Raw genomic sequence first — 14,432 nt, forward strand, 5'->3', positions numbered from 1 at the left:
TAAAGTTCACTAAATTCATCAATGAGTGGTGTCACATATTCTATAATAGTTCTAAATTCTAACCCTTCATTTCCCATCAACACATAATCTTTTATGCTTCTAGAAGCTAAGCTCCTCATCAAATTTTGCCCGAGACAATAAGGCTGCAGCTTGGCTTGCACGTATGAGTTGTTCCACTGACTGTTTTAATTTCCTCATACACAAAACTATAACTATTACCCTACTCATCATGATGCACACCTCTAGCATACTATCATAGTTTGCCGAATAACAAATGGCAAACATCCATCGCTACGACATCACACCAAATAGCATCCTTATATTTTGGACCAATAGAAAATGAACCAAGCCTTATTCTTGCATAAAAATATCCAAAATATAGATTGAATACTCTAATTGCAAGACAATAATACCAAAAATATCCAAAATATCATAAAAATAAAAAATATTTAAAATATAAAAAAATGTCTATAGGCTCCGAAAAGGGTGCAAACGATACTTTTTGGGTCTGAAATTTGACGGTTATAGTTCCCTAATAACAAACGTAGATCTTTAAATTCTACATGTGTGAGTGTCGACAGAACTTGATTCTCAGAGTCTTGAGTCAAAAATTATGATTTTTGAAAAATTGCTGTGTGAAACCCGTATCATTCATGTATCACCATGGTTATAGAATTGCTCTATCTGAGATTTCTTTATTGCCTTCCATCATGTGACTGCAATATAAATTAAGAAAACATTCAATCTTGATCACGAGATCCCACACTATACTAGATGTGAGTTTATTCTTCATTCAAGATCAGAGCGACAAGGTTAAACTTGTTTCATTCCAATAGAGCATTGTTATAGCAAATTCAAGTAATTCACTTTGAGGAATGTTATTAGTGTCTAATTGGCTTACCACTAGACCAAGCAACTATAAGTAAATTAACAAAGTATTCAAATGAACCATAGTTCACCCTTTTGCTATCAAAACAGATATAATAAAAACAATATATATACTTGTTTTGAGAATATATATATTTATATAGTGTATATAATAAAAAATATATACTTGTTTTGAGAATATATTCTAGCTTTGCATATAGAAAGATTAATGGAGCAAAAGTATTCTATAATTAAGATAAATATGGCTTAACGGTGAGGATTTTTTTTTTTTTTTGAAATATGATGATTAACGTTCGGAACCATAGTTAAACAAATCAAGTGAAAATAATAATTAAGAACTGCACAAACCCTGCTGATTATTTCTAGATTAGTAAAACATTTGAATGTCGATATTTTGGGTTGGAAAATTTAGTAAAAAATATCACAGGAACAGCTAATTAATATGGTTTTACCATTTCTATATAGTAAACATAAACTTGAAGAGTCGTTGGATCATATAAGGGAGACAAATATACGGAGAACAAATATGGAGCACTTTTCATTTGAATAAAACAAATTCCAGAGTACTAGCTCATATCTGGTAGAAGAAAGAAGAAATCAGAGGTTTTCTGAGCAGTTGCCATCCGATTTTTCACAAGATAATGAAAACCACAAAATAAAACAATTCAGAGAAAGCAAACTCAAACTTTGGTCCAAATTTGATGCCGAGAAATCAAGTTGAAGTGGTTAACCTGGTTCCTGTAATTCTCAAGAAGAGGAAGAAACTACGAATAAGAAGAAGAACACAAGGGAGTCGCTAACCTTGCTCGACGATTCATTCCCCGCATGCGCGCATTGCTATCTAGTAAGCTTTTTCGATATCCATCCGTATAAATATTAGTATGTATGTGTTGACTATGAGATTTGATTCAAAGGTGCAGCGAGAGGTCGAGGTCGGAAGCGGCGCCGGCGGTCGACGACGAGTCCGCAGCCCCAGCGCCGCCGGTTGCAACGGCGGCGCCGTAGAAGCAGGCGAATCCACCTCCGACGCTGCTAGAGAGCGCCGGGTGGAGAAGCACGGCCGGAAGTGGAAGTTGGGAAGGCGGCGTAGACATCTGGACGGGAGCTGCTGCGGCGGGTGCGGGGGAGGGTGGTGGCACTGGAGGCTTACGGGCTGCGGCGGCGGCGGCGGCTGCTGCAGCAGCAGCAGCCGCTCGTTCCTTCTTGTGGGCGTTCTGGTGGCCGCCGAGCGCCTGCGAGGTGGTGAACCGGCGGGGGCAGTAGGCGCAGGGGAAGGTCCGCTGGGCGGCTCGAAAGGCCGGAGGCGGGACGTCGACGCTGCCGAGGAAGTTGTAGTACCGAGCGCCGTTCGGCTCCGACATTTAGTCAGTTTGATCCACCTTGTAAAACGCCGCAGCAGAAGCAGGTAGCTTATTAATCACTTTACTCTTGTACCGGCCAGGGGGCGTGGCTGGGTTTGTTTTACGTGGAGATAAGCGAGGAGGGTTCGCTTGATTTGGAAGTACGGAAACGTCCCGAAGCAGCACCTGCGCCGCATCATCATCATGCAGTGTGATTAAACTCGCTGCTGTTGCGGTTGGGAATTGGAATTACTAAAAGACAAAAGTCGCGGAGGGTGAAGGGCGACAGCGACGGAAGCACACGACGCGGTGTCGGCGTGAGATGACGAGTGTGCCCTGGCGATGACGAGGGCAGAGTGCGGTGGTGGTGGCGGCTTGGCTTGCTTCAGGTGCATTCGATCAGATCGGATTGGATTCCGAGGGGGCCGGCGGTTGCGTGCATGGGCGTTCGGACCCGAGCCATCACGCTTTGGGCAGCCCGCGACGTCGCGTAGTGCGAGTAGACGGGGCTTGTCTGCTTTGCCTTCGCCTCCTGCCTGCCTCGCTGGCTGGCTGCCTGTCTGCCTGCCATGATTGATGTAATCGCGTAGTGCGGGAATTGTGGGATGGAACACAGAAGCGCATGCAACTGCAAAAAATAAACTCTTGGTGCCACAATTAATTGCAATTAAAGTTCACTGTACACTAAAAGATTGAGATGAAAGTGCTGGAATCACTTCGGTTCTGGATCAAAAACCGAGGAGAGTAGATGATCAATGAGGCATCTTCCTGGGGATGTTCCAAGTCACACTGCATGGTTTCAAGTCACGCTTTACTGGATATAACCAATAATTACTCCTTTTTAAATTCATATACTTTTGTGGCATTTGGTTAAAATATAGTTTTTTAAAAAAATAAAAAAAAAATAGTTGTACTTACACTGCAGCACATAACTATAGCTCAAATATAAGCATTTGTATTCTAGTTAATTTTTCTTTGTTTCTTTACTAAAATAAAGACATTTGTTGCAAGTTAAGGACAACAACATCTATTGTAACTAAATGAAAAACGAAAACATTTGTTATAACTAAACAAGTGCACCCTAATGTCGCTAGCTAATTCTTTTTTTTGTCGTGCATCTTATATGACTAAACAAATGCTTCGACTACAATTAAACAAAAATGATTATTATAACTAAGTAAAGATATGTACTATAACTAAATTAAGATATTGCACCATCCACATCAGCTTCCTTATCCAAAATACATAATTTAGTATAAAAAAGTTACTTTATTAATTTAGAGAAATACTATTCATAAATGCATAATTTAAGGAATCGATAGGGTAGCTGATGCAAAAAAATTTTAGCTACCTTATCTAAAATTTAAGGTAAAATTTTTGAATAGGATATCTGGATGTAAATAAAGATATCTACTATAACTAAAAACATTTGTCATTTTATTGCAGAAAATGTCGTTGAATTAGACAATTTTCAGATTCGGTTTAGATCACGGATCTTAAAATGGCAATCCCTTGCTTCTTGTACAAGAAAATGGCAATCAATGTGGTAAAAAGGCGAATACGCTCGCCCCCAGCGCCCCCGCCAATCCGTCCCAGGATCAACACGAAAAAAGTAAATCACGTACGGCTACTAGCCTTTGGAATAGTGACTAGCACATAAAAGAGGTATTTACCTCGGCTTTGCCGAGATTCGAACCACGGACCTCATTGTGACAACACCTCATACGTTAGCCACTAGACCCATCCGAGGGGACAAGAAAATGACAATCACGGATTTACAACATGTTGCTCCTTTATGTTGTAAATTGCTACTATTACCTCTCATCTTTGTTGTGATTATCATCTTAGATATTTTTGGACTTCTTCTTATTTATACATTAAGTTGAAATTATCTTTTTCAGTACTAGCATTTTTTATTTTCTGTTCTTGTATTAGTCGTAAATGCTTTGTTCCTAGATTTTAATTTAATATCTACCTTTTAATTGCTTAATATGTAAAAATAAATTCCTTTATACAATTTTTGTTCAAAATTAATTAGTTATTGATTTTTTCGAAAAAGTTGACTTAATTTTTAGAAAAATTTCAAAAAAAAAAATTTTTTTTTGGACCGTTATCTTGTTTTTTATATATAGTTTTCAATTTAAAAAATAAATTGCAAAGTCAAAATATTCTTTGAATTATTCAGATAAATGCTAACTTTTAAAATAAAAAAATCTTGAATACATAATTTTAGAAAATATATTTTTTCTACAAATATACATACACATTTCTATTCTTAGAAAATTTCTCAAGAATTTTTTAACCTCTAAACTATTCTTGAGTATTTTTTTTTTCAAAATTCATCCTTCTATAATAAATAAATCATTAGTGCTTCAATTAATGTTATTTTCTTATGAAATTTTTATTACTACTCTCGATGTGTCTAATTAACGTTTATAAAAATTTTTATAACTTTTCAATAAATAAAATAATTTTTAGAATTCTTTTTGTTTAAAATTGCTTTTTAATCACCAAATCAAAATTTCGAGTATAAATTTTTCAAGAGAGTTAGAAGTTAAGTTTAAGGAGAGGTATATTTTTCTAAAAATATTACATATTTACTGTTTCATTTCATTTAATGTCTTTAATTTAATATCTTATTTTAACCCTAACTTAACTTGGGTTGATCCACATCAAAAAAAAAGGAGAGATTGTAAGTAACTCATGATGGTTTTGATGTCATCAACTAAGTTAAGTTTGGTTCTGTTGTTATTTTTATACCCTGTGTCTAAGTGTGCGGGAACTTAGGAGCACAAGAAGTCAAGCGAAAGACGCAACTAGCGAGAAGGACAACACGGGAGAGAGTCAACGGGTTCGGTGCGTCCGAGGGACGACATGCTGCAGAAGAGTACGCTAGCGGATGAGAAGGAGGTGCGCAGCGTCTCTGAGGGACAAGAAGCCAGAGCAGAAGGTTGCTCACGAAGGGTGGAAAATGAGTTCGGGTAAGCCCTATTCTAGATGGCTAAAATCACCCAACCAAGCGGAGCCAGAGCGAGATCTTAGACCAAAAAGTCAACACAAAGGTTGACTTTGGTCCGGACGCCTGGACTAAGTTTGAATGCCTAGACGGTCCAGGCACCCGAACGGTCTGGGCACTCGGACCAGAAATTTTATCGAAAATTGATATGGAGTGATCTGTTGCGAAGAGGATAAAATTCTATCCACGTCCAAACGTCTGGCGCCCCAATCAAGGCTATAAATATAACTTTGATCCTAGTAGTTTAGAATATCACTTGTAAAACGACTTCTATTCTAGTTCTACTACTTTTATGAGATATCGGCGTTGTAAAGAGACTACTCCGCCCAAAGGAAACTTGAGTGAACTTTATTTGTGTAGTATTAGCAATCCTCTAATTGCAAACCTAGTAAATTCTCTTGTCTCTGCTTTTAGTTTATGCATTTACTTTCTATTATTATACAAGTGCTTTCTTAATTTAGTTTGAAACGTCGAGAAAAGTTTGATTTGTATTTTCTGGCTATTCACCTCCCCCCTCTAGCCGGCCACTAGGGGACCAACATAATACAATTCCTCGTTTGCTGGACATGATGTATCATGGTTGACATAGCAAGATGATGAGCCTACATCAACCTGTTGGTGCCTCAATAGTGATGGATGAAGACTCACAATATTCTCTTATATGTGGACATCTCTTGCATCATGTGAAGCCACCATCTGATCCTCACCCAAAGTTGACCAACCTGATCACATAAGAAGAAAACATGCTCCTAGGCCACGACATAAGCTATAAATGTGTTCCATAATACCACTAGATAGTGGGAGGATGGACATCACATTTAATCCCTTGTAAGATGGAGCTAATCAATTGTCCTTTCCCCGCATATGATAATGTATTTCTTGGCCAAGCTTTTATTTTGTTGGCTAGTAAATCTATCAGGACGGTGGAGTGGGCTATCTTCAGCTTTTGAGAGACCAATGGGATCCCAAGATATCGAAAGGGCATATTCTCCTCTTGGAAGCTTGTAATAGTGAGCAGTGCCTCCTTTGTAGGTCAATCCACCCTAGTCATGTAGATGTTGGCTTGTAATCCAGCCATCTAACTAAACTTTGATAGGCATTCTTATATTATGGTGACTGACGATGCATCCCCTCTAGAGAACAATAGTAAGTCATCTGCATATGCAAAGTAACTCTCAAGTCTTCACATTTGGGGTCAAAGTGGTAGTCATGTCAAATACTCCATAGAGATGTCAAATAGTTAGAAGTAGTTTGAAGTACTATTTTTGTATTGCACTATTCCCAATCGAAGCTGAGTATAACACAATTGCTTTGCATAATGTATACACGTGAGGATTATGGACTCATTATAAAAACATATCTAAATGTTGTGTGATAATGTGAATATCATCAATTTGACTAAGCATATGATGCATTTAGGATACAATATATTGAAGTGAAAGCATCATTTTAATAAAGATCATGTGACAAAAATATATATAATACTTGACTACGTGGAATACAAGTTTAACCTTATATGTTTACTAAGCCTCTTCTCGGAGCCTAATTTAGCCCTCCTTGAAGAGAGTTTGATGTGTGCTTTATGAACAAGGATACCCAGTTTATAATTACATGAATACCTAGAACAGGACTATACATTTTATTATATCTTACAAACAACTTAGAAGAACATGATTTGTAGTGAATTGAGATTCATAGACATAAGACTTTACGTGAGATGTTAGGAAGATGATTTTGAATGAGAATATTTGTTATATATGAATGAATCATGAAAACAATCAATCGCATGAAAGACATTTTGTTCAAATTATGTGCATATAATTCAAGATCATAGTTGAAAATTTTAATCCAAAAAAATGAATTTCAATTTTTTTTCAAAAACTAAGAAATAATTTTGAACTTTAACTCTTGGATGATACCAAACTTGAAAGTGAAACTTAAAAATATTTTTTGTAGCTTTTAACTTTATGTTAATCTTAAAAACTAAAGCTTATTTTCATTAAATAAAATCTATGATAAAATATGTGTGTTTATGAAGTTTTATAAATATTATAAACACTTATAAAATTTTATAATTTTTTTAAAAATTATTTAGATTTTAATCGATTGAATAATTAGTCGATTGGTCTATTGAGAAGTCAACAAAAGAAAATATCTGTTTCAGCAGAATATTTTTCTTCTCCCTCTTTGGAGTCTTGTCGGTCAATTTTCATGTTTGGCCGGTAAATTCTTTTATTCAAATTCAAGCTCCCTGTCAATTACACACTTTATCGTTTTCCTTCTTCAACATTATTAAATTAGTCGAGAAAAGCCGCGTAAAATGCCCCCTGTCAGTGGCTGTGCGGCCAAGTACCGGAACGAATCATCATGCACGGCGTCGGTAAAGGTCAAACATTTTCCAACTACATCGATATAATTCAAATTAATTTGTATGCGTTTAATAAAACATGGTGAAATTAACTATCATCTGTACGCTATGCATGGCCAATGTAGTCCATTTTTTAATGCCCCACTAAGAAACTGGTTGCCTCTCAATTAAGTTCTTCTAGAAGAGTATCTGCAAACCCTTTCTTATAATTATGGTTATTTTGTAAAATATTTATATTATAGATATCGATTTATAGCTGATACAATACCAATTTGACCTGTTTTTCTAATATTCATTTTATTTTTATTTTTGCCCTTGTTTTTTTTTCTTTTTGTTTTTAAGAAAATAATATGCGGCAGCAGCACCGAAGCGTACCGGTCTGGACTAATGTTACATGGTATTCTTCAATTTCCAATTTGGTCTCTAAGTGCTCAGTTATTAACGGAAATGCCATTTCATGAATTGAAGCGTCGATTGTTTGGGTGGCATTCTTGTGGATAAGGAGTAGAAGGAGGTTAAATGCGAGAAACTCGAACTGAAGGGAAATGGAAATTATACAAAAGAGAATCGGGTCGTGAACATTCCATTCGGTTCTGCTTCCCGCTCCCTTGCAGACCTCACGTGGCTGTGACCGGAACCGCGCGTCGCCCTCGGCCGCCTCCGTGCGCTCCGGCATCCGCATGCGGACGCAGCGAGCCGCATGGGTTGCTTCCTCGGGAAGTTTACCGTCGGAGACGTTTCCCATCCCGTCGCGGCAACCGCCGCCGCCGAGACCCCCGCCGCCAGTAGAGCCACCGCGGAGAAGAACCCCGATTCCCTTGTGACCCATCTGCCTGCGGATCCGACGCCTGCCCCTCCACGCCGACTCTTCGTGTCGTATTCTCCTGGTGACTCTCCCGCGTGGCCTGCCTGGCTCTCCGCCGCCGCCGGCGACGCCCTCGACGGCTGGCCGCCTCGCAGCGCCGACTCTTTCCAAAAGATTGAGAAGGTGAGCGATGTTCGATCGGGAGGAAAAATTAGGGAAACAAATTGTCAAGTTTAAGAAATTCAACGCGATTTTCCTTTCTTTATTGTTTTTATTCGTTCGGTGGTTTCTAGATTGGGTCGGGCACATACAGCAATGTGTACAAGGCGAGGGACCTGGTGACGGGGCGGGTGGTGGCGCTGAAGAAGGTGCGGGTGGAGAGCGTGGACTCGGCGGAGAGCGTGGGGTTCATGGTGCGGGAGATCGTGTTGCTTCGCCGCCTCGACCATCCCAATGTCATCCGCCTCGAGGGCCTCGCTGTGTCAAGAGTTCCCACCTCGCCCTCTCTCTACCTCATCTTCGACTACATGGAGCACGACCTCGCCGGTCTCACCGCTCTCCCCGGCTTCAGCTTCAGTGAGTCCCAGGTGCGTTTTGCCCTCAAAACCCTTTCTAGTTATCAGATCCTATTCCGGTAAGAAATAGTTGATTTGGGCACTGAAAATTCCTAGGGTTTTGCTAGCTTCCTCTCGGGAATTGCCTTACCTAAACTACAAGGATGGTGCTTTTATCTTATTGAGGCTCGATAATAAGAAACTGATGTTCACCACTTGATGATCTTATAGGGCTTTTATTTGATGTTAAGAACGCATCTGAATGGATAGCATTTGATAAGAGAAATTTTTGATCAAAATAGCAGGATGTTTGTTTGAGTTTAAGTGTGGTATGGATTTCAACAGATGATGATCTTTGTGTTAAAGTTTGGATTTTCTGTTAATCATTTCATTTAGCATGTATTCTCCATTTTACAGGTCAATAATCTTGCTTGGAATTGATTTTAATGGTTAGGTAAAGAATTCATCTTTGATAAACCACGTGTTTTAGTCTTAATCGCAATAGTCCCTTGAAATTATTGACTTATAATATGTTGTTTGCTGAGATCAGTATTTGAATTCAACTTTTAGGCTTCTTCCACAATGAGCGTTAGATGGTCCTTTGCCATTTTTTTCTTCTTTTAAATGTGAAAGCTAAGAGCTTAACAACCTACTAATCCATCTGTATTCATTTCTAAAATAACAGACATGTGAAGGAATCCATTGATTCTTCTAGATATAAGACTATAGATCCTATCTACTTTGACTATAGAAAAGCCTGCTTCAGTTCAAACCAATGAGCTTAATGAAACTAAATTTATCTTTTAAGGAGTAATCTACTAAAATGAGCGCAATTGTTAATTTTAGTTTCGTTTTTGAATTTACTCATCATAAACTCCCTTGCAGTTTCTTAACCTTTACCTAGATGACAGGTCAAATTCTATATGGAGCAACTATTCTCCGGGCTTGAGCATTGTCATAGCCGAGGTGTCTTGCACCGTGATCTGAAATGTTCAAATTTGTTACTTACCAAAGAAGGAATTCTTAAGATTGCGGATTTTGGACTAGCCATTTCTTATGATCATAACAAGGTAAAGCCAATGACAAACAGAGTTGTAACCTTGTGGTACCGGCCTCCAGAGTTGCTTCTAGGTGCAACTCATTATGGTTTTGGTGTAGACCTGTGGAGTGCTGGTTGCATTTTGGCAGAGCTTCTTACTGGGAAACCAATACTCCCTGCAAGAACTGAGGTTTTCTCTCATTTTCATTAGAAAATAATATAATAAGAAATTAAATGTGGCACACATTATTATATTATCTTCTATTGGTCTTTTTGGTCCGATTTCTTTTCCTGCAGCTTAACTGTAGATACAGAATTAACTTTAATGTTTTTAGGATAAAGTCATGAATTATCTGCCAAGCTTGTTTCTTGGAGCTCATATCCATATCATCTGCAATCAGTTTAAAACATATTTTCTGTGGCTTATGTAGGTGGAGCAATTGCACCGCATCTTTAAGTTATGTGGAACCCCATCAGAAGGCTATTTTGAGAGACTAAACTTGCAGCAGAAATCTTCTTTTAGATCTTATGAGCGTTGTTTATGGGAAACATTTTCAGATCTTTCACCTTCTGCAGTGGCTCTTCTTGACAAGCTTCTTTCACTTGATCCGCTTGAGAGAGGAACTGCAACTTCTGTCCTCAACAGTGATGTTAATGCCTGCATCTTCACTTCTTTCCATTTGCTTTATTAGATATGAAATCTCAGTAGCCACATGTACAAAATTTCTGTGAAACTATAATTAATCAGAGCCAGCATCCCTGGAATAAAGACATAGAACATCAAAAAATCAATTCCTCATATGACTTGCAAGTACGGAAAGTGAAATATTTGCCAAATGATCTTTTTACCAGCCAAACTAACTGAAAAGCCTATGAGCAATGACAAACTCAGTTAATAAACTATATTAATCGTTATATCTAGGGAGTGCCAATTTACTAACATGACAATTGATAAAATGATTAAAGTTATGCACCATTTTCAATGGATTTTTAGGACAATTATTTCAATAGAGAACGATAGAGCACATTTCATTGTAATTACCCTGTGGCCTTTGACTTGCAGTTCTTCAAAACAAAACCCTATGCATGTGGTCCATCTAGTTTACAACAGTATCCCCCAAGCAAAGAAATGGATATGCATCAGAGGAAAAGCAGACATAAAAGGTGATGTTATTCTCCTTTCCACGTATTAATCAACTTTATGGACCAAAAATTTTACATATATTTTTCTGTTAAAATTTTATGAACAGGCAACAAAATATCAATACAAAAGATGGTAAATCCAAATACAGAATCCAATTGCATGATAAAAAATACCGAGGACCAGGAGCTCCAATAGCCATTGCTAAGGTGCAAGCAGAACTTGATGTGAGTATTCTGCAAAATTCTTTTGCTTATTAAGCTTGAGTCAAGTAGATCTTTCTCTTTAACAAATTATTCATGAAGACTGCAACGAAGTTGACCTAATTCACTTGCGTAAGTTGTATCCCTTTTTTAAAGAGTAAATCTATTTATCCATTTTTTGTGACTGTTATTTGCAAAATTTCTGGGCTAAGCAGTGAAGTTCTATAAGGCGGACTTAAATTCATTAGCAGAGGCAAGTGAATTTTGAGTAGTGGATTTAGGCATCAGATAATAGTCTGATGATATGGTATTGTTCATTCTGTTTTCATATCACTTGTAGAAGTAAAAAAATAGTAGAAAACAGATTTAAGCTTGCTGAAGAAGCAAAAGAATAGGCACACACAAAGTGCAACAAATCTCACGCCTGTCATTAGACTGAGAACAATGGTTAACTAGTCATAGAACATTGAGTTCTATGATAATCCGGCAGTAACTTATTTGCTACAAGCTAACCGGATTGATTTTGTGTTGCATCAACATTGTGAGAGTATTCACCCTTAAATCTAATAAGGGACAAAAATTTAAAACAATAAGCAATTAACTTGATTCTCAAGGCCTTTTTTTTCCTTATAGTCTCATTGGAAATTTTATCCCTTTGTTTCTTCTCTCCAGCGTCTGAGATGGATGGCTAGTGCAAGTGCCATAAAAATAACTGAAAAATTCCCACCGCCTCATCTTGATGGAGCAATTGGAATCACCATGGACTCGTCGTACGATGAATCTTTTGTCAGTATGGATGAATCATTCACATCAGCAAGGGTGGCACCATCGAAAAATGCTGGTAATATGCATATAACTTCAGCGGACCGAACAAGTTCTTTGAGAAAGATGAATGGAAGCAGAAAAAATCATAAGATGGCTCCTCCTGGATTTCTCCTTGGAGCGTTTACTCCTTATCTATTGAGCAATTTCAGAAAACGCACCTGAGCACACACAGGCAGGAGGGAATCAACTATTGCTCACTGCAATGTGAATCAATCCAGCTTTCATTTATAATACAAGGTAGCTGAGGGTTGCTTCAAGTTAGGACATGTAAAATTCTGCAGTTCTCCACCTCCTCACCTACATCATATTAAAGTTCACGATACAAAATATAGCATGGCACATACTGCAATCTTGCTAAGATGGGCGCCATGATGTACAGTTTTTTTTTTTTAATTTTTATTCATAGAACATGATTGTTACAAATATTACATTTTCATTATAGAGAATAAAAGTATAATTCTTCATCCTTGTGACAAGCAGTAGCTATTATCATCATTGTATGATGTCCTTTAATAAATCAAATCTGATGGTTATTGTTTATCAGTTATTCAGGTCTGTAAAATTACTTGGAACTGGTTTTGGTTTGAATTTCCCGAGGCATTTTGAATCTAAGGCCTAGTTTTCTCCAAATGGGGATCTCCATAACCATTGGCAAAACTTAGAACTCATAACAGCCTCATGACGATATCTTTGGTCGTCGTTGAATAGGATGCAACCAACACACAAAATGAAGACTCTGAACAAATCATAAAACATCCCAAACACACCTAAAGTGTCCTCAAAGCACCAAAGTACTAGATACTTTTAACTGAATAGGGAAAGTAGAAAAGATGAAAATTACAAGGTAAGGTAATAAGCAAGATAATAAACTTCACATGTGCACTGCAATGTAATGATATAATTAAAAACTGCATTGCATGAAAATTAGCATGTGGGTGTGAATATTAACCAGCTACTACCTGCTAAAGTATAGCAATCAATAGAGCATAGTTTGGACCATATATGAGTGTTACCCCCTACAATCTCCCTACTATGAAAGGGAGTGGAAAGATGTGCACAATCTACATGGATGCAATTATCAAAGGTAGACCAAGAAGAGAAACCTGTGTAGATAACTATTAATAGGCCACATCATCTGTAGGGCAGAAACTTTATCTACTATATAAGTCACCATCCACCAAATAATATCCGCTTCATTGTATAGTTAAATTTTATTGTATTGTAAACTTTTTGACTTATCTTTTGTATTCTCTTGTACATTATTGTAAGCTCAAGTATTGCAAGAGGTTTCTCCATCTCTAAAAGATTTTCGAAAAGAAGGAAAGCTAGAGGACATTCATTGATAGATCATAGACCGTGGAGTAGGAGCTAAGACATATGAAACCTCATATATCTGGTGTATGAGTTTGTGCTCGTGTTTTTAAGTTTGTCTTTTGTATTTCTGCTATGTACTAAATTGTAGGCAAACACGAAAAGAAAAGACAAGCGTCTATTCACCTCCCCTTTAGCCACATCTCAGAGTCCCCACATTCATGTCATGGTTCAATAGTTTGACAATCTATAAGGTGAGTTTGTAGGTGATCAACGCAAGATGTGTAAGATCTAAGTGACTCAAAATTCATAACGTGGCATACTCTAGGGCATTCTGACAAGAGATGGAGTTTGTAGAGAACAAAAAAAGGTGTTACATTGGAGTAAGCTGGAGGGCTTATTGTATTTGAGAGACTGATGGTCTCACATGACGTCAATGAGGTTGAAAACCTAGAGGTTTGAGTCTTTGGCAATGCATGAGATGATGCGAGGTTGAAGGCCTAGAAACTATATGAGCCGTAAGAGATTACGTATGATGTAATCTTTAGATTTGCACATTTAAGAAGCATCATCAAGGATGATATTTATTGCTAAGAAGAGGCCTAGACTACCAGTGACCTGTAGAAAGTCATTAACAAAGGAGCAACAATTTCTTGGTTGCAGCTCGCAGTCAATAGTTAAGCTTGATATGAGCTTTAAGTAGACCTACAAGGGTGTAAGCCAAGTGAAGTTGAGATCTCTAAGTAGATTCAATTGATTGAAGGTAAGCTTTAGTTGACTAAATACAAGGGTTCAAAAAATAAAATATTTTTGTTCTAGCTCCAAATTCACTCAACTGGATAGTTTTTCCAATCGACCGTCCAATTACTTGTTGGCTGTGTAATAACTACTTATGCCCAATTGGTTAACTGGAGGTTGTTTCTATTAGTGCAATATATCCTA

General features: G+C 37.6%; 2 protein-coding genes across 3 annotated transcripts; one reads left to right on the forward strand and one right to left on the reverse strand.

The window, feature by feature from the left end:
• Window positions 1-1,478: 1,478 nt before the first annotated feature.
• Window positions 1,479-2,286, reverse strand: LOC122022280 (zinc finger protein GIS3-like). Its single transcript, XM_042580237.1, has one exon. It carries the CDS (start codon window positions 2,247-2,249, stop codon window positions 1,797-1,799), a length of 453 nt encoding a protein of 150 aa, XP_042436171.1. The 5' UTR covers window positions 2,250-2,286; the 3' UTR covers window positions 1,479-1,796.
• Window positions 2,287-8,168: 5,882 nt separating this feature from the next.
• On the forward strand, window positions 8,169-12,649 carry LOC122022292 (probable serine/threonine-protein kinase At1g54610). Of its 2 annotated transcripts, XM_042580249.1 has the most exons (7): window positions 8,171-8,600; window positions 8,711-9,004; window positions 9,883-10,200; window positions 10,442-10,660; window positions 11,074-11,174; window positions 11,261-11,378; window positions 12,027-12,649. In XM_042580249.1, the coding sequence occupies exons 1-7, from the start codon at window positions 8,313-8,315 to the stop codon at window positions 12,339-12,341; spliced, it is 1,653 nt and encodes a 550-aa protein (XP_042436183.1). In that variant the 5' UTR covers window positions 8,171-8,312; the 3' UTR covers window positions 12,342-12,649. The 2 variants fall into 2 exon arrangements, with proteins under 2 accessions (XP_042436184.1, XP_042436183.1); XM_042580250.1 differs by lacking the exon at window positions 9,883-10,200 and having other exon boundaries at window positions 8,169-8,600.
• The last annotated feature ends 1,783 nt before the right edge of the window (window positions 12,650-14,432 follow it).

Source organism: Zingiber officinale, chromosome 9B (assembly GCF_018446385.1).
Source record: "Zingiber officinale cultivar Zhangliang chromosome 9B, Zo_v1.1, whole genome shotgun sequence".
NCBI classification, from domain to species: domain Eukaryota; kingdom Viridiplantae; phylum Streptophyta; class Magnoliopsida; order Zingiberales; family Zingiberaceae; genus Zingiber; species Zingiber officinale.